The sequence below is a fragment of the Triturus cristatus genome, chromosome 2_1 (genome assembly GCF_964204655.1).
Source record: "Triturus cristatus chromosome 2_1, aTriCri1.1, whole genome shotgun sequence".
NCBI classification, from domain to species: Eukaryota; Metazoa; Chordata; class Amphibia; order Caudata; family Salamandridae; genus Triturus; species Triturus cristatus.
Window position 1 is genome coordinate 372,081,335 of NC_140581.1, and position 25,704 is coordinate 372,107,038.

At 43.8% G+C, this 25,704-nt stretch overlaps 1 protein-coding gene across 1 annotated transcript in view; it reads right to left on the reverse strand.

The window, feature by feature from the left end:
- The window catches only part of ANKRD55 (ankyrin repeat domain 55), a 1,118,826-nt gene that overhangs the window by 478,336 nt on the left and 614,786 nt on the right, over positions 1–25,704 (reverse strand). Inside the window, exon 7 of the mRNA XM_085640726.1 lies at positions 22,105–22,289. Within this exon, the coding sequence (XP_085496852.1) occupies positions 22,105–22,289 (185 nt within the window). The remainder of the gene's footprint in view (positions 1–22,104; positions 22,290–25,704) is intronic.

Below are 25,704 nucleotides of genomic sequence, written 5' to 3' on the forward strand. Positions count from 1 at the left end.
GTGTCTTCCACCTGGGCTCCAGCTGAGTCTTTCGGTCGAAATTTCTCACACATACGAGATCACCCGGAACTACGTCATGGGGTTTCACCTCAGTGTTGTCGGGAAAGGCTGCAGCTACCTGTGAACGACAAGATTGTAGTGCAGACATCAAGGAAGCCAAGTAATCTGTCAGCATATTACAGTCAACATCAGTTATTTTGCGTGGTATAGGCGTCCCCCACATATTTGGTGGTCTGCCGAAGATCACCTCATACGGGGATAGCCCTGTTCGAGAGTGTGCTACCATTCTCATGTAAAAGAGTGCAACTGGTAACGCTACTACCCAGTCGACACCTTTCTCTCTGCATATTTTGGACAATCTGATTTTCAGTATCTGGTTATGTCTTTCTACGAGACCTGCTGCCTCGGGGTGTCGGACACAGTGGAATTTCCACTGATATCCTAACAGAAGTGAAACATGTTTCATTAATTCGGATGAGAACGGCTGGCCGTTATCTGAGTAGACAACACGTGGTAAACCGTATCGTGGGAAGAATTCTCGAACCAACTGTTTGGCAGTAGTCGGGGCAGTGTAATCTGAAACCGGGTATGCCTCCGTCCAACGGGACAGAGCGCAGACAACTACGAGAACATATTTGAATCCTCGACATCGTTCCATCTGGATATAATCCATCTGGAGCACTTCAAAAGGGTGATCAGGAGGCTGAAATCCACCCTGTTCTACGGGAACGCTTTTTCCTGGGTTAAACTGACAACAGATCATACAGGTACGGACCTTTTGTTTGGCTGCTGCTCGTAAATGTTTATTGAACCAAATGTGTTGAATGCTGTCTAGCATAGCTTTTTCTCCTAGATGTGCTAGACTATGTATAGTGTTAATTATAACTTGGACCATTGAATCAGGAAGGAACCATACAGACTTTTCCTTCATCATCCATCCTTGGTCCGTTTGGATCCCTCCTAATTCAGTCCATTTCTTTATTTCGTCTGGTGTAGCATGTGTCTGTATGTCAATTACGTCAAGAGCAGGATCTTTAACTGTCATACACTGTGTCGGTGTCGGGACTATTGTCTTTGTCATGTCGGATGTTTGAGTTTGAGCAGTCTGTTTAGCTGTTCTGTCGGCTAGATCATTGCCTTGGGAAATGATATCCGTAACCTTCGTATGAGCCTTACATTTCATAATTGATATTGCAGTAGGTAGATGTATTGCATCTAATAAGGCATGAATGAGGGGTCCGTGCTGAATGTGGGCACCGTGGGAAGTTAAATAACCTCTCTCTCGCCACAGCACGCCGAAGTCATGTACAACTCCGAATGCATAACGTGAATCAGTGTATATGTTGACTTTTTTATTCGTGGCTTGAATACAGGCTTGTGTTAGAGCGATGAGCTCTGCGGCTTGAGCTGACAAAGTATTTATACGATTAGTTTCAATGACTTCAGTATCTGTTGTGACTGCATAAGCAGCCACTAACTCTCCTGTACTTGTTCTCATACATGAACCATCTACATACAATGTCAGGTCTGGATCTGACAATGGGACATCGGTTAAGTCTTGTCTAGGTTTCGTCGTTATAGTAATAACTTCAATACAGTCATGAGCTAGTGGGTCTGTTCCGGTTACTGGCAAAAGTGTGGCAGGATTCAATGTGTTACAGCGTCTGATTTCTATATGTGGCTGAAACAATGTAAGTTCGTACCCTGTAAGTCGCGCTATAGTCAAGTGTTGTGTTTGCGTTCTATTTACAAGAACCTCTACTGCGTGTGGTACTTGAACTGTCAATGGATGTCCTAACACTATGGCATCGCTTTGTCTGATTGCTAAAGCTGTCGCTGCCACTGATTTCAGGCATGCAGGCAAAGCCTGAGCTACGGGATCTAATGTACTAGAAAAATAAGCACATGGTTTGTGTGCTCCTGCTTGTTCCTGTGTGAGTACTGACAAGGCAGTACCTTCGCGTTCTGTAACAAAGAGTGTAAACTGTTTTCTGTAACATGGTGTTGCTAAGACAGGTGCTTGACATAAAGCTTTCTTTAGGCTTTCAAAAGCTTGTGTATGTTCCTGAGTCCAAGGGAGAATAGTCGATGTGGCTGCCTCCTGTGTTGTCAACTGAATGAGTGGTTTTGCTAGAAATGCGTACTGAGGGATCCACTGCCTGCAATATGAAGTGAGACCTATGAAAGCCCGCACCTCCTTTTGTGTCTTGGGTATTGGCATGTTAGCTATTAACTGAATGCGGTCCGGTGTAAGCTGCCTTCCCTCCTTGGACAGCGAGTGTCCAAGATAAACAACTCGCTGGACACAGAATTGCAGCTTAGAAGGGGACACCTTGTGCCCCTTTTCGGCTAGAAATTGTAAAACTGTCAGTGATGCTTTTTCACATTCCGGTTCGCTTCTTGCGGTGATCAGCAGATCATCGACGTATTGGAGCAGAGCAGTGTTAACTGGCATGTGGATACTATCTAGTTCTCGTTTTAGTGCTTGGCTATAGATGCTGGGGCTTTCTGTAAATCCTTGAGGTGCGCGTGAGAATTTAAAGCTACGTCCATTTAAACTAAATCCGAACAAATATTGGCTCTCCGGATCTATTGGGACGCTGAAAAAAGCATTCTTGAGATCAATTACAGTAAAGAATGTTGCTTCGGAATCAATGGCTGTCAGTAATGACGAGATATCTGGGACCACAGGGAATTGTGGCACAATGCATTTGTTTAACTCGCGCAGATCAATAACCAATCGATAGACTGGCGGGGCCTTTGGATCTGTTCGTTTAAGAATCGGAATTATCGGTGAATTACATACATTGGAGTCTGTTTCCACAGCTACTCCTTGGGCAATGAGCTCGTCAATGATTTGTAGTAAAGCCACTACAGCATCTGGTGGTAACTTGTATTGTCGCATTCGTGGTAGCACCACTCCTGCCTTTAATGTGACTCGATATGGTGTAATATTCATGCAACCAACATCAGCAGGGCCTTGTGCCCATAGACGTGTAGGTAAAGTCTGCAGTCGGGGATCCATGTCTCTAGACACATAGTGACCTTTAAAATCACGTAAAAACAACCTTACTCCTTCCGGAGAACAACATATTATGGCTCCTAGAGCTTTCAATGTCTTTATTCCTAACAAGTTTTCTGGACATGATTTAGTAAGCAATAAATCTGTAGTTCGGGTCAGAGGTCCTATCGTAAGTGGAAGAGGCTGTGATACTTCATTAACAATAGGTTTTCCTGAAAAACCAAGGGAAATATTCTGTGAGCCTGAGAGGGGTACCCCTGGAACTTCACTACGTTTTATAGTTGTTCGACTTGCCCCTGTATCGAGTAAAAATTTTCTATCTTGGCCTAATAATTCACTATGTACATAAGGTCCTTCTTGATCTACAGGAATCTCGATAAGGGGTAAGTCAACTTCCCTCTCTAGGCTAGTTCATGCGTAACGCTGATACTCAGGGTATTCATACTGTGCGGTCTGATACATTTGTCGTGTTGTTGTCTGTGTGGCAGACACAGGCAACGGTGGTGCAGCTGGCACAAACTGTATTGGCTGTTGTGCGGCTGGCATGGCCTGGGCATGCTGCGGAGCTCCTTGTTCATTCTGCTCTTGTCTAAATGGCCGTGATCTTTCTTGTGTTTTACCTATGGCGATATTATGTTTTAAAACTGGACAGTCGTGTACGTAATGACCTGGCTTTTTACAATAATTGCATGTCCCTTTTACAGGTCCTGCGGAATCGGAATGTGTCATACCCTTTTTATGTCCTTCAGCTGGAACTGTCTGGGAAACTAGCATTTTCATTTTCGTGTCTTTCATGCGTCTGTGTTCATGTTCTTGTTCCTCTCTAATTCTATTGTGATGGTACTGTAACATTTGTAACATTTGTGATGGAGTGTTACCTTGCCAGGTACTCTCGAATTTTAATACTCTATTCTTTACTGGGGGCAGGGCATTTTCTACTAATTTTGTTACAAACAGATGTGGATATGATTCGCTACTTGCTTTTATGCCACTATTTATACCAAAACATTTTTCAAATCGGGCATAGTAATCACTAGTGTCTTCATCTTGCTTCTGTTTACAGGCTGAAATTGTACCCCAATCTTCCTTTTTCGTAGTTAATAAACGTGGCAGTACCTGTACTAATAAACCTGGTAGTGCTTTAGTTTTATCCCCAAGTCCTGCTCCTGCAGTTCGGGCCTTTTCTTCCGCTTCTAACACTGACCATTCTATCTTTTGGTCTCCTACCTCCCACTCTTTTTCCTTGAGTTTCTCATAAATACCAGCAGGCATCAATACCTTTAATATTGTCATAATGTCGGGATAGGTATACTCTCCCATGAGTAACATGTCTTTAATTTCTCGGTGAAAACCCGCTGGATCTTTGTCATGACTGGGTACCACTTTCTTCATTTGTAACAATTCTATTTTTGATATGGGCGTATATACAAATACGCGCTTAAACTCGTTGTCCTCGCCTTTTATTGGGTGCACTTCTCGTAAGGGATTCTGTCTATCCATGTGATACGTGGTTCTTTCCTTGACGGGCAATGAGACATGCTCTGCGCATACAAAAAGAATATACTGCTTTCTTGATTCTAGAATTTCTTTAATTAATTTAGTACTTGCACCTCTCCATTTATTCATAAGCAATTCAGTCAAGATGTCAGGTAAGGGACCAGGGTCCGAATGCTGACTCCGATATGGTATAATGAGTTGTTGAATCATATAAATCCCAGCTAACCTCTGTTCATCTGGGGTGAGATTCAAAAATGTGCGTACTACTGTATCATCACTATATTTTCCGGGACTGTCCACCCAATGGACAGCTGCCCTGGCTAAATCTTGTTCATCCATAGAATCGAGAAAATGATAACCCCTTCGTTCTCGGAGTAGTTTGTCGGCGGTTTGGAACGAATGCTCGTTAGACCTTATATTAATTATAGGTATTTGGAAATTCCTGTTATTATCTGGACATATCGGACGTATCGGGTCAATAAGACATCTATTACTATTACAAGATCTTCCTCTACCTACATAGGCTATGGTGTCTGACTGTCCTGTGGGCAGTCCTGACCCTTCTTCCTCGCTTTGTTCGAACTCGTCTACCTCTAATCTCTCTTCGTGTAGGCGTTCTATTTCTTTACGGATCTTTCGGCACATGGCTATTATACAATTTTGCTTATCATGTCTCCCTTCTGATATATTCTGGCTCCATCTGGTAAGAATTTGCATTGCTTCCGGGTCTACCCCCGATCGGTCTTGATTTCTGATCACACAATTTATGAGGAAACGTAACAGTTCCCCCTGTATCTCTACTTTCTGGTATTCCATAGCTCTGTTAATACATTCTGGATCTCGCCCTGTTTGGACAAAATGATATATTTTATCTAGATGCACAGTCATTCCTGGTAACTTCCCTAAATACACTGCGGCTCGTCTGATACGCAATGATGCCAGGGTCATTTCGTCCTCTTTACCGGGCACAGGGTCATATCTGCAATCTATAAGAAGTTCCTTCAGCGTACGGGCACTTATGAGTTTGGGTGTACGTGAATGTGCCGACTCTTGAAAAGTAAGTTTATTCATTCTGGGTGGCGTAGAAAAAATATTGGTAGCACCTCCCGTGGCCCCATCTGGGGTGTCGGGTGTGAAAGGATTCGTCGAACGTGACACAGCAACTACAGGTGTGGACACAGCTATAGAAGTAGCTGTAGGAGCGGATGCAGAAACAGATGTGCTTGCCGGAACTTGTGACTCGATTTGTTGCTGTAGGGATACGGGTACTGGATCTTGGCGTTGGATCTCCCTGGTATGCGGTCTATGCGGGGCGGAATTAGCATACTCGGGAGCTGCGTCATCTAAATATGAGGAAAGAAAAACATCTTCTGCGGTTCTAGGATGCCCTTTAGGATGTACCTTTATTGGGAATAATGGGGGTGGCAAGTCTTTCGGTATTTCTGGAGTAGCCTTAGGTAATCCTTCGGCCAGAAGGGGATACATACCATTCATAAGGGCATTTCTTTGCCTATCTACTTGTTCTGATTTCACTCGGATACCTTCCTCAATTAATAGATTTTCTCGAACTTTATTTGAACTCTCTTTATTCTTTTCTTCCTGTCTACGTGCTTTTTCTGTGCGTCTATGAGATTCTTTACGCCATAACTCGACGGCGTCTTTCTGTGACTGTCTGACTTTCCTTTTCCATAACTCTTCCTCGACTTTCATGATGCACTCTGCATCCCAGGTTCCCGCTGCGGGCCACCTCTGACTTTCTGGTAATCCCTTGGTGTAGTCTACCCATAAATCAAGAAATAATATAGCGTCTAAGCCATGTTTGTGATACATGAAGTGCCCTGGAGTATCCCTAGGAGGAATAGGAACGGCTTCTTCGAGTACCCCTTTTCTTGTAGTGATCTGTCTTAGTTTCGAAAAGAGCGGCATATTGAGAACTGATTTGATACTTAATCTTGAACACACTTAATACAAAAGCACAATAATGAACAACCATTCATACCACAATATGCAGGACGTTTAACACATTAAACATTTAAACATTAAACCTTTAACTGAAACAACAATGATGATCGTCTGCATAACTAATCACCAAGCTTAATTCTTGACAATAACTAGATACTTCGGAATACTTGATATACTGTTAAACAGTACAGATACACTGCTAAAACAGTGCAGACCGGATTTGTGTACCCAAACCCGTCTTGACCGGCACAACCTATGTGCACGTCAGAAATGCCTCCCCAGTAATGGTACTCACCGGGTAGCTTCGGAAACGGAAGGCCTCGGAAACCGGACTTGGACCGGACTGGACTCGACTCGACTCGTCGGAAACTGGACTCGACTTCGAACTGGTGGGCCTCTGTATACCTCGGATCTTGCTCTCTCAGCTAGGCTCTGGTCGGGATACTTCGCACTTCTCACCGCCTCGTCTGGGTGTTGATCGCAGTCTCAGTCGCCCCCGCTTGACCGGAGGGAGATACAGGAAATCCTGCTGGTACGCGTTATTGTCCGTCCAGCTGTGGCAGGAGACCGGGCCTGCAACTCACCGCCGGCGCGTGAGATGAGAAAGTGTCCCTGTTCGGGCGCCATTCATGTGGTAAATAAAATTCCTTTACCTGGACTTAATTTGATACAGAAACATAATAAAATAGCTCAGTAAAATGAGAGGCAGAATCCGTGGTATTAGAGGTTCGGAATGGGCTTTATTCCAGTGATCGATTATAATCGGTTGCTCCAAGTTCCATCACCACGGGGGTTCAGGAAGTGAAGTACATACTTTATTGACAAGAAGTAACTTTTATAGATCATACATTACAATGAAGCGAATGCAGTAGGCGTAACAATTGATAAGGAAAATGATGATTTATCTGCGTAACCGAAAATAGGTGGAACAAGGAGTAAAAAGGAACGTAATTGGTTATGATGTCACATATAGGTGGATCTATAAGATAATACTTGGCATGGATGCGCGCGCAGCAGTATGACGTGTAATTGACGTGTAACTAGGGGGTGAAGGGGACTTGACATTTAGCTCTACATGTGGAGACAAGAAGTCTGGGGGGTCAAGTCAACCTAATCCCAAATCATATCTAACATCCTATGTTTAAAGAACTATGTTATCCACGAAAGAAGGACTCTCGGACAGAATCTATTCTATACTGACTGTGCGTGCGTGTACAAGCGTCTAAGTGTCTACACTAAATGCGAGGGGGTAGAAATATTCCATGGTAACAGGGCTATGAGTTACTTGCATGAGGACAGAGAAGCCGGGCCTTTTGCTTGGTAACTGGAAGAATGTTTACTTAAACTACTAGGCAGGAATGCATCGGCTGAGGGGGAAGCAGATAATTCGAAGGTGAAATACAGTTCTTGGCAGAGAATAGGCTGATGTCAGGCTTCGTGAGCCGCGCAGAGAATGAGACAAAGTTCATGGTCACAGATGCAGGCTCAGACTGGAGCTTTCAGAGGCAGAAGGCAAGAAGAGTTTGATGACAGAATGAGGGCCTACTTGCCTAGACTGTAAAATGGAGTAACTGAGCCATATAAAGCCGGTGGCCTTTCATATTTAGGAATGGAATATCCGGCCTATTCATGGCGGATCTGACAGAGGACATGTTGACGGTGGACGCACATGTATTTGCGTCTTCATAACTGGAACTGGAGGAAACATACATGTACTTGTAACATGCACATAGAACCGTTGGGGTCCAAGATAGGGGACATAACTGACCAGAAAAATCCATATTTCCACAAAGGGCTCGGTCCCTTCTTCAGGCACACTGTGGGAGGCCGGTAAGGCTACCTTGCGTGGTGTTGCCAGAGGTCTGGTTCATGCGAAACGGGCGGCGCAGACTGCTCGCCTGACTCAGCGTGAGACGCAGGCCGCGTGGGTGGAGTTGACCCCTGGAGACACAGATGACACCCATCCTGCTAGACAGCTCGCGATGCTTCGGGAAGAGATCCGCCAGATCTCCCTAGACTCGGCGCACCTCTGTGGCCCATGTTTACGGATAGGGCGACAAAAATGGAAAGCTGCTTCACAACCTGGTCTCCTACACCAAGGCCAACAGAATTATCCCTGAAATCCGTGACGCCGATGGTACCCCCCACTGTACTTCGCAAGCTATTGCCCAAGCTTTCACGGGTACTATGCCCAGCTTTACTTAGCCCGGTCCCCTGGGGCCTCTTTGGTTAAACTGTTGGAGCGAGTGGAGGTCCAGCTCCCTGCCTAGCTCAGGCCGAATCGGCAGACCTTGACCTTCCCTTTACTCCGAGGAGATACATGGAGCTATCTCCCTACTGCACTCTGGGAAGACACCGGTGCCAGACGGCTTCTCGCAGGAATACTATGCGATGTATTGAGACTTATTGGTCCCCCATTTAGTCGACCTCTTCCAGCACGTGGTTGAGACGGGCTCCTTCCCCTCGGAGACTGATGTGGCCACTATTGTGGTCATTCAAAAGACCCAGCCACCTTCTCTATCCTGTGCGGACTACCGCCCGATTTCTCTCAATAATACTGAAATGAAAATCTTCACCACTGCCCTGGCTCAACGTCTTCATCCCCTGCTACCCAAATAGATCAACCCGGATCAATGCGGCTTCATACGTGCCCGCGGAAACCGGCACTTTATACGCGCCTCCACCTTGCCTTGGCCCATCGTCATCTACTCACCCTGTACCTGGCCCTGTTGCTCATCGATTTTGAGAAGTCCTTCGACACGGTTGATTGAAGCTACTTGGAGGACGTTCTCACTACGATGGGATTCAGCCCCCACTTTAGACGTCTCATCAGAGTCCTGTACTCCAACCCTCAAGCAAGAGTCTTGACCAACGGTGCCTTCTTGGAGGCGTTTTCCAACCCAAAGAGGCACCCGTAAGGGGTGCCCTCTCTCGCCGCTCTTACTCGTGCTGGCGATGGAGCCCCTGGCCTGCCTCATCCGCAATGATCCCTAAATTCGAGGGTGGTCCTGGGACGATAAAATTGCCCTATATGCGGACGATGTCCTACTTTTCTTAGCCAACCCGGAGAGCTCCGGCCCACGCTGTCTGGAGGTGCTCTGAGCTTTGAGAATGTCTTGGGCCTGCGTCTCAATCCGGTAAAGTTCACCCTGGTCCCTCTCTATCCCTCAAGGGCCTGCTTCGACTGGCAATCTAACATCCCCCTACGGAGACACTCGTTTAATTATCTTGGGATCTGAGTGACCTTGCTCCAGGAGTTGGAATGGGCTCTTAACCTTAAACCCCTGATCACGAAAGCTAAAGACGACCATAAGCGTTGGCAATCCCTCCCAATTAACCCCCTAGGAAGCGGGGCACTTTTCAAAATGATGATCCTCCCCCATTTTTTATACATTCTTCAAAATATTACCTTTCATCTCCCGGGTAGTTGGTTCTGTGAGTTTGATGGGGTACTTACCAGGTTCTTGTGGGGGGGGAGGGAGACCGAGTATGGCCTTGGCTCGCTGCCAGATACCTCCCTTTGACGGTGGCATGTGTATGACCAACCTGCACCTTTACTATTTGGCCACTAGACTAATTGTCCTTCACGACTGGTTCGCTGGAGGCTGGTCTGATCCGGCTTATAGGACCGAGCTCAGAACTATGGACTTTCCACAAATCCAAGCCTACTTGTATGGTGCCCCCATTCCGCATACTATTCCACCTATCACTAGAGCGATCCTGACGGCCTGGCGCTCTGCTCTGCGTTATACGAGATGGGACAAGAGGCTTACCCAACATACGCCTCTGTGGTGGCGCACATGGCTACGTGAAGCATCGACCCTTCAGATTTTCCGATAGTGGGATCGGATCGGGATTTCACTCGTAGGGGACATTTGGGTGGGAGATCACGTTAGGGCCTTCTCTGAGCTGTAGCAGCGCCACTCCCTTCACACCACCCAAGTACCTGCAACTCCATCACCCCCTCACTATGCACATTCCGCCGGGCACCTCACTCCCTGAATTCAGTCTGCTAGAGGCCCAAGTCATGATGGGCAACTTGGGTAGAGAGGGGGGGGGGGGGGGTGGATCTACCCCTCCCTTGTGCGCAATGGGCCTGCGACCTTAGACTCGCTGCGAACCCACTGGGAGGGGCGGTTGGGTCCCCTAGAGGAGGCAGACTGGCGAGATGCCCTCATGGCTCCCAAAACTCTGACGACCTCCTCTAAACTACGTCTCATCCAACTTTATTATCTTCACATACCTCACCCCTGCGCGCCTACACAGGGCAAGACTACGCCCCTCCACAGACTGTACACAATGTGGCAACGCCCCAGCCCATTTTTATCACATGGTCTGGCACACGTACCATATGGCTAATATGCTGGGACAGACGTAGTGACCTTCACAACCAACAGTGGTGAGTCACACGTCACATTAAACTACACATGTATATGTGTTCTAAAACATTACTAATTAGGAGGTTTAACTGTGTGTTGGACTCATGCTACAGTTACATAATATATATGTTATGGTGACATTAAGCCTTGTGTCTCTACTATAGGTTGTACACAGAGCATACTGAACAGTCAATTTTACTGGTTCCGTATTATATTATTGTCTTATTCACGTTTTTTAAAATGTTTACTTGCACCGATTTATTGCAGTAGCTGAACCACTGACCCTGAAGAATGCCGCGACACTACTGTAGGTCCTTCTGGCCGAAACATCTTGGTCTAGTAATCAACACATTTGCCTCTAATGTCGGCACCTGTGTTACCAGCTATTCATTGCTTTTAATCCTGACACCGGGTAGCTGAATAAAGTCACAGAATAACTAACCCCTTAGCCAATTTTAACTATTCACATCACAGCACTGCACTCTTAAGCACACACCAGTCTCACATAGAGTTTTAGTACACCTGGCCTGACTCAATAAAAACATCCCTGAGCTACTCTCTCATAGAGAGGGGGTTGTAGCCCACGTGAAGACTAGGTCTTTCACATGAGGAGACACCCCTATGATGAAGCATGACACCTCTGGTGTGTGAGGGGAAACGTCCTGAAAAGGGAACCCTATTTTTCGTGGCAGAGTACACTCAGACAGTTATGTAACCTTCCTTAGATTCCGGACCCATGGCTCTTTTTGTGTTACATTAATTTGGCGGGGAGTTGGCTCATGCAGGTCCTTAAAACTCCTCTAGCCCCCAAGTGTATTTATTATTAGGCAGCTATTTTTAGCATGTATTTATTGTAATTAGTACTTTTTTGTATGCTTGGTAAACTATTGTCCTGGCTTTCCTGAGCATCCTAGGAGACTGGCAATATTTTCAGTCTACTGGCGTTATTTACTATTGACTCGCCACACTCCTCTGGTAAGGTGAGACATTTACCATGATCCTAAGATGCCAACAATCTTTATTACAAGTATTGTCTCTCTCCCGGAATTTCAGTTCTCCATTCCTACTGCTCAAGACATCCCCTTTTCTTTCCTGTACACAGCTGACACAGGAAGATATAAAGGGACATACTAGAAGCGCAAACTAGCTTCAATTCATTGATTGTATAGGGCAACTTGCATAGTACAATGGTACAATTTAAACTGTCTTTGTGTTTGCAAGATAAGTTTATCTGAAGGGTGGAGGAAGCATAAATATAAGAAAGAGAGGTAGGTTTTCAGTAATCTTTTACATTTTTTGGGCACTATTCCCACAACATTTGTCTTGAGTAAATGTGATTTACTTTTGAAAAAAGCCATAACCTACATATAACTTAGACACATTTCACAAAAACAGAAAAGTAAACTACATATGAGGGTGTGAGTAAGTTGCATGAAGTGGGCGTTCCAAGGGATGTAAATACGAAAAACTACTGTGTCGTATCAATGCTAAATGAAAGGAAATGAGGCTTGAAAAGGTCACTAAATGCATATTTTGTGTACGCCCACAGACTAATTGACTTTAGAGGAATTTGTATACTTTTTAAAATGCATTACTTGCATCTACATTGAGAGTAATTAGATAAAGCATGTATGTGGAAAAAGGTGGGTTGAAGTGTACCATTAACTATTTGATTGTTTGTTAAAGCACAGACTTATGACAGGTTGCCACTTTATAGTCAGACGAGACAGCGATAGTTCTAGAAGATCTTTCAAACCATTACTCGGATGCTGCAGTTTCCTAAAATGGAGAAGGAAGGAGAGTCTGATTCAATCTTCAGACTGATCTGTGCATCAATGGGCTCTTGCCTATTTTGTAGGCTGGTTGGGCATATAGGAATTCTGCTTGGTTACAAAAGCTTTATTTCCAAGTGTCTTGAAAACTGCCACGTTCTTCAGTTTTGGACACCGAATGTTCCAGAACTGTATTCTCACCACACCAATTGACATCTATCTGTGAGACTCATAGGTTAATCTGGCTTGAACATACAGACGTGCATTACTGGATCTCAGGTTGCTTTTCGGGCAGAAATTTAGGAACAGTGACAGAGAGTATTTTGGGCTGTGGCACAACCAACATTTGAATAAGGTGTAGAGTCTTCTGAATTCTAATCTCTGTACCACAGGAAGCCAATAATGCTCTTTCAGGGACAGAGCTATGTGAGCTAATTTCTTTAAATTGAAGGTAAATCTGGCTGCTTTATTTGATCATTTCTGCTCCTTCATTGATGCACCAGCCTTGCGAGGAAACGCTATTCGAGGCACACGTGGATCCATCTAATTAGGTTTTGGAGGCCATATCAGAAGAACTGAGTGGTTCGAACCCTGAAGCTCTGGTGGAGAACAAAGGGCAGATCTCTGCACATTTTAAATAGGAAGAACCATTCACGAAGAGGGAAAGCCTCCGACAGTGGTTTATTTGTTTGGAGTTACGACTTTATCTTTGCTCTTTTTGAAAGTTTTAACATGTTTAAAGATTGTCTAAATCAAACTGAGGGCAATTTCACCTTGTTTTTAAAGACCACAGAAAAAGATTTGTGATCACCACTCTGGGGTCCTAGGTGGAGTGTTCCAACAGAAATCCCAACGTTGTATGTTTCATTTTTATGGGAGATTTGTTTCTTATTCCTGAAGAAGGTTGGGACCACAAGGCCAGTCTACGAAAACACGCTGACGTAATTTATAAAACTGAATCTATTGTAAAAGAGGATTTGATAGATGGTGACGGAAACACCCCAAAAAATTATTTTTTTACCCCTGGTTGAACAGATCAGCTTTGAAAACTGATAATTGTGTGTGTTTTCTTTTTCTCCCTTATTGTTATCTGTCTTATTGAAAAGAAATGTTTTACTGAATTATTTTGAATCGCATTGTGAAGGTCTTATAGAAGTCTTATTAATCATTGTGGAGGAATACTCATTTTTTAATTGCATTTCAACATTCTGGGGATTGTCGCAATGTTTTATTTGAATTTGGAGGTTTATACATTGTAATGTACATCCATGAAGGATGAGACCAAAAATATTTTTGTAAGCTTGCTATAATGTTGTGGCACTAAATGGAGCTTCTAGGAATGACTGATTGGTATTTGTGAACTAGATGAGAGACTGTATCGTTTTTTAGGGGAAACTAAGGTTGAACTTTGAGCACCAGCACATACAACATTGCAGTAACCAAAGCACAGGTTATTAAGGCTTTCTGAAGGTGCAAAGAGCACAAGTGGCTTACTATTTAGTGCAAAAGTTGCCTTGCGCTGAAAAGGTGCCCTTTTCTCAGCACAAAAGAAATTTGCATTCTTGAATTCTTTGACTGCTTTTCAACGAGGTGAGGTGGATCAATGCAAACAACAATATGCGTTGAAGCAAACCCAATCTTAGGGGCATATTATCAAGGACGGTGTTAAAAATTATCGCCGGTTTAGCGGCAGAAAACTGCCGCTAAACCGGCGATAATGGGCTTGATAATATGCTCTATGGAATTCCCATAGAAGCCCATGTTCTGGTGTGAACATGGGCTTCTATGGGAATTCTCTGCGGCATATTATCAAGCCCATTATCGCCGGTTTAGCGGCAGTTTTCTGCCGCTAAACCGGCGATAATGTTAACGCCGTCCTTGATAATATGCCCCTTAGATAGCCAGACAGGGCTATGCGTCAAAAACTTGAAACAGGCGTTCACAAAGGGTAACATGTTTAATTCTCATAAATCAATTCACTGTATGTGTGCTGCAGTGCACATCACACGTCCAGTGTGTGGAGTCTTTTTGAGTTTGTTGAGAAATAGAAATCTGCACTGCTAGATTATGCTTCCAGTACAAATCCTATACTAGACAGTACACGCTCACTTCTGCACCATGGTGTAAGGCTGTGCATTACACAAGGCAGTTTAGTTACAGTGCCAGCACAGGAAATAACGCAAACACAAGAAGATGACAGACGGAGTGCTGAAACTTTTCAAACACTCACAGATCTGGGTTGAATGCATCATCATTCTTTAGCTCACTTTGCCACCCCAATTCAGACACAGCTATATGCAAATCAGTCTTGACCCTGTGCCTCATGGGAACAGTCCAATCCGAACTGCCAAGCCATGTCATCACTGGACTGGAAACAAGCATCCTGGGACCGGTTTCGGGCTAATAGCCCTCTTCAGCCAGGCTAGCTTGAATCCAGTGGCAAAGTGAGCAAGGGACCCACGTCTGGGCATCCCTTGCCAACTTAGGGTGAACAAAGCAAAAACAAGGAGATGATGGACGGAGTGCTGAAACTTTTCAAACATTCACCCCCAGTCACAGGTCTGGGTTGAACCCATCACTATTCTTTAGCTCACTTTGCCACCCCAGTTCAGACACAGCTATATGCAAATTAGTCTTGACCCTGTGCCTCATGGGAACAGTCCAGCCCGAACTGCCAAGCCATGTCTTCACTGGACCGGAAACAACAGCTCTCATCAGCCAGGCTAGCTTGAATCCAGTGGCAAAGTGAGCAAGGGAAATAACAGCAGCATCAGGCCGATAGAAGATATGGCTTAGCGCTGTGTTTTTCTCTTTGCACAACGCACTACAGCAAACGTACTACAGAATGCCACTTGCATGAATACCTAGTAAATCGGGGCCCAGTCTCAGAGGTATATAGGCTCTGGTCAGCTTGATTCATAATTTGATACAACGTTTACTGAAATGTCATAATCTGTAAAATCAATTAAGTCTTCTAATGTTTGATTTTAACTGTAAATCAATTGTGATTCAAATGTTCTTAAATTGTGTTTTAACAGAAAATTTGTTTATATGGATCAACATGTTTTAGAGAAAAAAGCTATTCACTCTTAAGGTACAGATGAGTAAAGTTCGCTTTTACTTAGAGAGTTGTGGAATTTGCATTCCTGCAGGGAGGAGTTATTTATGTGGAGCACGACGTCATGTTTTTGTTAAAAAAAATAGATGTTAAAGGATCATTGAAGTGAAAAATAGGCTTCAATGAGTTGATAACCATCACTAAATGTTATTCTGTGATTGGAATGAAATGTCCTAACTTGTTTTTACCAATCGACTGAGAAGCGATTTCCAATCTTGAGTCGTATAATGTATGAATATCAATGTGTTGTCAAATTAATGAGATGAACACCAAGAATTCGATCCATTTTATCTTTGAGTTTTCAGAAGATGTTTTGTTAGTGGCTCATTGTGAAAACATAGAAGCCAAAAGTGGCACCCGCCCTCTTTGACTGGGATGCCAATTATTTTTTTAAAGATGCACACACGAGATTTGGGCTCCCAGCCCTTTTGCACTGAGCAATCTAAGTAGACCACTGTCATGGGATGCGCCACCAGGGTCCTAGGAGCACTCTTTATAATTGCTTGTGCCTTTCAGTACCTTTATAATGCTTTGTGCCCCTGACCCCGACACCATGAGCAACTTCCTTCCCTCCACCCTCCTCCACCACACACGCTATTGCTCCACAAACACATGCTATTACAAATGCTTGAATATTTTTTCTCCTGTACCAAGAATGTGCTCCAAATGTCTGTGGTTATTGTGCGCACAACTATGTACTGCATCTATGTTAGTATGGCTTCCCTGTTGATGTTAATGATGTGAAATAATAAAACCGATATGAACAAAAAAGAATCATGCAGATTTTCCAAGGTCATTTTTCTTCACTTCATCAATCCAGTTTGTCATGTATTTCCAATATGACTTTTTTCAAAGCGCTCTACACTGTCATGATTTCGAAAGGAACATACAAGGAAAGAGACACGTGCAAGACTATTTGATTCTGTTTGAGAGAGACTCAAAAATCACGGAAGGACTGGTGGCTATGGAAGACCTGCTCTCGGTGGTTGGCCAACATGAAGACACAGAGGGTCAAAAACGGACAATTCCAGGACGGGGCCACTAGAGAGAGCACATCACTTACTGTTACTATAAAAGGACTATGAACTCCCAAGATGGCACCTGGCAACTTTCCATTTGTTATATGATTCTCTCTATTACTTAGTTTGTCACTGCACTGCATACCCTTCGGATTTGTTGTTTTGTTCCCTCCCCTGGTACATGTTTCCCATGATAGTTTATTTCATTACCTTCTTTCCTTTGTTTGTATACTGTGCGCCCTGATCCTTAATTGATTTGGTTCCATCCCTGAGCTGCTTTGTTTGACTGTCCTCCGGGTGGTTCAGGCTTCCTTATGTTGCTTAGACTCACTACTGCTATCGCCTCCGAAGTACCAGATGAGTACAAACTGCCTTCTCTTCCTATGTATGCTTTCCTGTGTATTACACGTCGGTCACTAATGTTGTAGAAACTGTGCCATGGCAAATTGCAAAGAATTCACACATAGGGATGTTAAGCAAACACTGAGACAATTTTCTAATTGTAACACCAATAATGTTATCCATGATACATGGTGCTCCTGCAATGTGTTGTGAATAGGCCAGACAAAGCCAAACATATACACTAGACAGTGCCATCAAAATAGCAGAATAAAATGTAAAGTGTAACTGCACCCTTTAATCCAATAGTTCGTTGATAAAAATCGTTTAGAGAATTACATACATTGTCAGGTAACTGAAGTCATAACCATCTGTGAGGGGCTGTGATACTGCTGCTTAACAAGGAGGCAGTGATATTCAATTGCTACTTAACAAGATAGAATGCCACAGGATTCTTAAATGTGACACCATGGAACAGGACCTGAACACAATCGACGAATGGAATAGCCTTTCCTCCGCTCTTTCCACTTCTTTTTTCCCCACTGTTTCTCGGATACTGTGCTCGGATCATCGGATGGGTACAGGTAATTGTTCACTCAAATATTTTTAGCTTACTATGGCTGATGGACTATTGTGTGTTTACTAAAATATGTCCATAGATGTGAATCATTGTGTCAAAAAACTGTCTATAATTAAAAGGTTATGTTCTCCATTTTATTAATACGCAGTTGCACTATGTTGTTAATATTATAATTGTATTTTGGGGGGCACCTTTGATTCTGCCTATAACTATCTACTCGGTGTGATTTTCTATGTGTGTCTTAGTAGGCTCTGTCAAAAGCTCATATGCCAAGTTTCGTTGCATATGGCAAGATTGTTTCATCTTAATATTTGGATTCCATGTGAAGTTTTTTTCACTGTGATATACTCCATATATTTTTCCATCGGAAGTCATTGCTAGATGTTATGGGCCTTATTTATGAGCCCTTTACTCCGCCGTTGCACCACTTTTTGTGACGCTGCGGAGGCGTAAAATATGTGTCACACTGCGCTATATATTTATAAAGTGGAGCATCTATACAGATGCGTCACTTTGTAAACCCCTGCGCTACATTATACCTGCTTCAGGTATAATGTATGCAGGGTGGGCGTTCCCCCACACAAAGGCTCTTAGTATTGGTGCAGTGAAATCAATGACATTACACAACACCACTTATAGGATGCCACTGCGTCAAATCCTTATGCGTGCTTCACAGCAGGCGTATCGAGTCACCTCGGCCCTTTCACATGGAGCTTGACCGATGTGAAAGGTCATATTGCTGGAGTTGCGTCTATTTTAAGACACACCTCAGCAATTTGCCATTTTTGCGCCTACAAATAAGTCAGGAATACTGACATATCTGTAAATCCTTGCGACATGGAGCATCGTACAGTAAATACGGCGCATCCATGGTGTCGCAAGGAGGGCGTACTGAAAAGTGTTTCATCTCTGTTTTCACGCAGCGATGTGACAATTTTCATAAATGAGGCCCTATGTGCTTTCATGAGGTTGGCGGGATGAGCAAGGTTTCTCCCCTTATGATAACCATCTTCACTGATGCACCTATAGTCTCTTATTTATATCATTTGTTTACATTTGGCCCTTTTTTCCATAAATATTTTGAATCTCTTTCTGAGTGTCTCGCGTTTTTGCAACTTTTGATGTGCTGATTACCAATGGAGGATGCATCTTTCATTTTTCAATCGTGCGGCCCCTACGCACACATCTTTTTTATTGCAGGCCCTGCTCTTTCACTGAGCTTTCACTGTGTTGCATGGTGGCGGTGACTTTCCCGGAAGCGACTCGTTTTTCCACCACACAAGGCCTTTCTAATCCCGGGCTTCCTATCTACTCTGTGATCTATTCACATAATTCATCAGTTAGAGTCATTACATCGTTTTCATTAATCAGGCTTCATAGTTAAGTGTTTAACCAGTTTAGGCTTTTTTTGTCTCGAATGGATTCTCAATTTGTGTCTTGGCATTTTGTAAGTATGATTATATTGGTGATGGCCACTTGTGCCACACTATATATGAATAAACAACATATGAATTAATTTTCAACAACCCGCCCCTTTTTCTGTTTAGAATCTCCAAGATCTTATCGAACCATCATCTGTTTAACATGACCATAGATTTTTTTTTGCTGAAGAAAAACTGTGATGGACAGAACTGACAACATTTTACATTGCCTCTTTTGACATCTTGATTTACACCTACATATGGTCTCCATCCAGGCCTGGAGGAATTCCTCATTTCTCATTCAGTCTCAACTCCTACGATTGAACTGTCTGCACAGGTTCGTCTGTCCTGAAGAAGACCCTACGTGATGCCTCTTGAATAACACGCTCACCAGGGTCGAAACATTGATGCTCTATTTGCTCATGTCCCGAATCACTGTGACTCTAGAATAATTGATACAGCCTATAAGGGTTATTGTTGAACATTAGTAACCTTACTTGGACGGAGACCTTGTTTTACATGTATAATTTATGTACCAATGTAATGTATGTCAGTTTTTAATTGTCACAATACCAAGTCACACTGTATGTTTTCTTCTAATGTTTGTTTTGTCCCTTTATGTATGACAGTCCCACTTTTCAAATGAAACACATATATGAATATATTGGCTGGAATTTATTGTGGTGTTTCTAGACCTACATTTAGTGTAACCAATGTTGCTGTCTGTTATTCAGGTATCAGTTTGTCAAACCCATTGTTCAACCCAACAGACCGTATTGTAGCCTTTATCATATTCACCCAGGTTCAGAGGGACACAGGATTACCCCATTAACTTTAATGGGTCATCTTAAATCAGGCACCCCTCACCAGAGATCCTCGAGAGGGAGCAGGAGCTCTTAGGAAATCTAGGTACGCAGCTGTTGAATGGGGTGCCGCCACCAAGGATGGATATACCCACAGTAGTTGCTGTGTGCTGGGTGTGGCAGACAAAGAGTGGTAGAACAATGGCTTACTCAACGACTGATAAAACTTCATTACAACCTAGTTTTACCTCTGACCCAGGAGAAAACGGATCCAGCCTCCCTGGGTAAACTAGATCTTTTCAACTGGGCCACCTATACAGAGACTGATTCTTCTTATCACTAGGACAATACAAAGAAGGCAGCCATACTGCTGCCATTAATGTTTTTTATGTACTTTAGGTTAAAACAAACAGCATACTCTAAAATGGCAAATTATTCGCTAGAACCCATGGAATTTAAACCATTGACACATATCATAAACTCAATAGTCCACTGACTCTGGGCCACTAAACTATACAAACTGCTAGTGGAGACCCAGGAGTGCACCACTCTATATGTCAAGGAGAATTAGGAGGGCAAACTGAACATGGTTCTTGATGATAAAACCTGACAGTTCTGCACACAAATCACCAGACTCCATGAATTGCAGACAAAAGCTGTTACATTTTTAATATTTTCATCAAATGTACCATACTTATGAGAAAGTACATACGTTCTGGGACTAGATCTCCACCAGGTAGAGATCTATCATTGATCACCCTTTGAGTAACTAGCAGTAACAGGCTTCCTGGGAATGTGAGATCAGTCCCTAATTTGTGGCAATGGCCTTTCTGTTGGCTAAGCAGAAAGTGGCAAACGTGTGGCAAAAGTCCCACTAGTTTGAGTCAGTTTGGATTAAAGATATGGATGCAGAAACCTATGGAAATTTACAGCCATTGCACTCCCACTCAAAAGGCATATGTGATCCACTCTGAAACTATCTGCTGAGTGCCTGCTCCCGGACCACTACTCGATCGGAGCACTTCACCCCAGGCCCTGATTGCTGATGAGCTTCTGGGAACCGCTGATGGAACCTACAGGTGGGGTGGGGCCTGTTTCACTCTGGATTGTTTGGTACTTGTGTAATAAGTTTTACAACATGAGACTACGTAGGCCAAACGCAGTATGTGGTGCAAACTTGCCCACCCTTAACAGTTTAGGAATATAAATGATGCCGCAGGCTGATTACTTTGAAGCAGTGACTTATTCAGATTGCATAACATATAGACACACAGCACAAACAAGCTCGGAAAGTCCTGTTGTATATGATTGTTATATTGTTAATGGTTGTTGTACATCACAGCACTTTAATAAAATAATATATATTTTTGGTTATGGTATGATATTGGCAGAGTTAACTAGAATGCGTATGAAACTTTTACACATTTAAGCATAGTTGTACCAGGGGTGCTGTCCGTTATTTCTTTCTAGGAATTCTCTGGGAATAACAATGTGAATTTAAATTGGAGAAGATAATGTATTCACTGGAGCTACCATTGTACGTATGTGATGTGTAATGACTTGATGGTTTGATGAGGTATCTTTATGTAGGATCTATAATGATAAACACTTTGATGTGGTATTTTTAAGCCATATATGCTCCTTTTGTGTATAAAATCAACAAAAAACAATACAAAAACATACAAAAAAACATGTTGTACCAGAGGAAGCTGTTATTATAAAGAAAAAAACTTCCAAACAGTTATCCATTTTTCAAATCATTTTAGAAGGTTCAAAATTTAATAAAAACAGTTTATAGCTATATTAGAACATTGGAATGTTGGGAGCTCCATTGAAAACAATGGAGCGCTCCGGGCTTATAATGGATTTCAATCCCCTCGCGCTCCCTGAAGGCTTTGTTTTGTTAGAACATTCTGCCCTCTAGTGGCAGAATGTTCTAATAGCCTTATAGCCCTTCGTAGCAGGGCTATACCGGCTTTTAAAGTCCCTCTGCTTTGTTAAAGTCCCTCGCCTTCGGCTCGGGCCTTTAACGCTGCAGCGGGCCTTTAACAGCCAGTATAGCCCGCTACGGCGGGCTATAAGGCTATAATATGTATTAACAAGCACATAAACGTATTGATCTTACGGGACAGACGTGTTAAACTAGGCCACAGAGCTTCACACAACAGCTTCCAGCAGATTTCTAAGGTTACCTGTCATCCACATCCAGAGCCTGCAGGTTGCACTCCGGGACTTTTGCCAGTTCACATATTATGTCACTGAAACCCGCCGCGGCAGCAATGTGCAAGCAGGTCTTCCCATTCTCATCGTCATAGTTTATTATGGATTGACCTTGATCATGGTCTAAAATGATAGAGCACAACAGTCTATTTCCACTCTGAAAAGACAGATACAAGAACAGTAGATATTATTTATGTTGACTTTATGAATTGTGAAATATGAGTAGAAAGCATTATTATAATACTGCACAAAGCCAACATTTCCAATATCAATCCATTTAGTGTAGCCCTATAGTTGTAGGTACAGGAACAATCATTAATACATAAAGTATGCATGGAGACGACATAAGCCAGGTGTGTTGAGGAGACATTATTTTAAAGACACTGATGGAGAGCGATATATAATTCATTAAAATAATGTTAACTCTTTCAGAAAGTAGAAAGGTGTGAGGGGACTCTCCGACCGTGAAATACCAATCCCTAAATAAACTAACTGCAAAAGGATCACATATTTATATAAAGCACCTGAGTTAGGATTAACTCCACTGGAGCTTCCATAATGAGCAAGTGGCAACGAGATTTCAATTGAACCATTGCACATGACAAATGGTCGATGATTTGGTCTAGACCAGTGTTCAATTAATTGCTGTAGACCAGTGTGGGTCTCCAATATGCAGACAATTTATGGAAAACAATTACAAATTGGATCACAAATGGCACCTTTTCACTAGGTAAACTAGTAGTAATGAACTCTGGTATGCATCCGATGTGCCGTAAGGATGTCTTTTCAGTATGGAAATTTCTTCGACCGAAAACCGCCTCACCTCTCACTTTAAAGAGCACTTTATTTTTATTTCATCTTTGGTGGCCTCCAAAACATTCCAACTTTACATTAATCAAACAGTTACTTATTCTATGGCCAAAATAACTTTTGGGGCCTAGTCACTGGAGTAACATGCCTATTTTAATTTTGTGCATGTTCCAATTTTAAATATCAAACACCCTACCTTCTGGACGACAAGGTGCCTCATTAATACTTAAAAGCAGGCTTTTCTGCCTGCCTTAAAGGGTTATTTTGACAGGTTTGAAAGAGGGTACATAGGGTAGGCCTCAAGCCATGTTTTCCAGGCGTACTCCGTGAATGGTTCAATAGTTGCTGAATTTCACAGGTGGCCTTTTACTTCCCCACCATGGGTGCATTTATTATGCCATATACTAGGGAAGTATAGGCAAGTTAAATATGTCAATCAGGGATAAGCCAATTTAGCCTTTTTTAAGGAAGGAGCACAGGTACTTTCCTCCTGTTTAATAGGGGTAACAGTCCTCAGAGTTCAACAGCAATGGGGTGCAGAAAAGGAAGACTTCCTACAGCTTTGCAGCAAACTTATCTCCCACTATCTTCAGGTCATGCAGAACTATAATGAAGTTAATTCCTCGCTAAAGTATACCGATACTGAACAAATAGATAGATTAGATCTGTACGCACCTGTGTTTAATTTATTCTTCCCTTTACTGTGGTTTATCTGCAAGAGTGCAGTGCCTCACCAGTGTGCTATCACCTGCTAGAGTAATGTAAGCTAATCTCTTGGAAATAGTTTGTTTTAAAATATATTTGTGCGTTTGAGGAATTAATATTCATTGATTAACCCATAAACATATTCTAGACAGTTCTTTTATGATATTTGTGTGGTGGTGTGCAGTCATCTGTATTTTTATTTCTATGATGTGGGGAAATGGATGCAAAACAATGGAGTTTCTGATTGCAAACATACACCATTGAGTCTTTCGAGCATAACAGGCAATATAGTGGGTTCCCCCATCGTTAAAATTATGGTTATTGTGTTTCACACTGTTAGACCTGTCAGCCCTTTGGCAGTTTCCTCCTCATTTTTATTATTTTTGTCCCTTTCCCCCCTCCTCATTTTTTCTGTCTACCTAACTATTGGGTGCTGATGTAGAGGTTCTGGGTGTCTTTTCCACATCACCTGAGGGAAAGACGCAAGGTGCTCCTCTGAGGAAAATAGATGAGGAAGGTGAGGGGCACAAAATGGTGGCTCCAACTGTCACCTCAGCACCTGGGCCATGACTGCCATGAGAGGTTCCGGAACCTTCTGGGCCCCTCTGGCAAGTCAGGCCCAAGGTGATAAATAGAGGTGGCAGGGGGGCAGCCATTTTAGGTTAGTGTGAGGCAGCAGGCTAGTCAGGAGTAAGGCACGTGAGTGGGGAGGTGGCTGCGCTGGAAAGGAGTGGACAGATCTCAGGATTTGCCAGGGTATCTTCGTCAGTGACACCACCCTCAACCACCTGACCGGTCCCTGAACGCAGCCGGGACTTGGAGATCCCCGTACCAGAGAAGGTCTCAAGGTGGTTTGAACCCCTGATTCACTGGACCTGGAAGTGAAGCAACGCCTGGGGCCGCCTACTCCCCGAATCCATTGTTACCTGGGATTGCAGGACGGGCTGGTTGTGGCCAAACCCCTTTGACCGATAGAAGAGGTGATCGTGCCCAAGCCCCAAGAGTCTATCTGGCCTCTGTCTGCCCCCGTGTGGGATTCGGCACCCGTTAACTACCCCCCCCTTTTCTTTTGTCCTGGGGTGTGAGGAGTGGGACGCAGCCGCAACAGGAGGACTGGGCCATATTGTCCAACTTTCCCGAAGCCTCATTACCCCGTAATCTAACCAGGTCGAGTCCCTACCTGAAATGGACCCCATCGCAATGGTCGAGTGGCCGGTGGTCCGCTGAATGGACTTGCGGAGCCCGGGGGCATGAAGAGGTGAGGGGCCGGGAGTCAGCGACTCCGTTGAAGCTCCGGCGAGAGTTACTTCAGGAAATCGTAGCGGAGGGGGCGGGCCTGGCCTGGAGGCCGCCGTCCTCGTATCACGTGAGGAGGGCCCGAAGCGCCGCCCTTCGCCAAGAAGAGTGAGGAAGTCTGCGGCCTGTGTTGGTGTTCAGGGGGGAGTACAAGGAACATCCAGGGCCCCAACTCAAGTTACCGCGACTGGCTGGTAGCGAAGCCGTAGCGGAGGGAGCACTAGTCCCACAGTTGTGAGGGACAACCTATAGAAGCTCCCGGAGGTTTGCCGTACAAAAGGGGAAGGATTCCTCGCTAAGGAGCAGATCCGACGCTCACGGTGTGAGGGGACAGCAGCTCTCATACCGGTAGAACACCGGGAGCGGAGGACATCGAGACTGGACCGTAAGCTGGGCCTGGTACAGAGGGGAGGGGGAGAGCGAGTTCTGTGAGGTTCACAGCTGACTGCAGGGGGCGTCATAAATATTCCTGCTAACTTTATTTTCTTGAAAGCCAAGACCTCGAGGAGATTAGAGCCTAAGTAGTTTTGTAAAGAAATGCACGGTTGTAATGGTTATTAATCTCTAGTTGCCAGGACTGTTACCATGGCTACCATGAAAGGCATTAGAAACTGTTATTTAATTAAGTTGTTGTGAGACATCCTAGAGGGTCCAGGTGTCGTACAAAGGCCCAGGGAAGTAGTAGTGGGGTGCCAAGTTGGAAATAACATACCCTGTGGAGAGGTCAAGTCATACTGAGAAATGCCAGACTGAAATGTGAC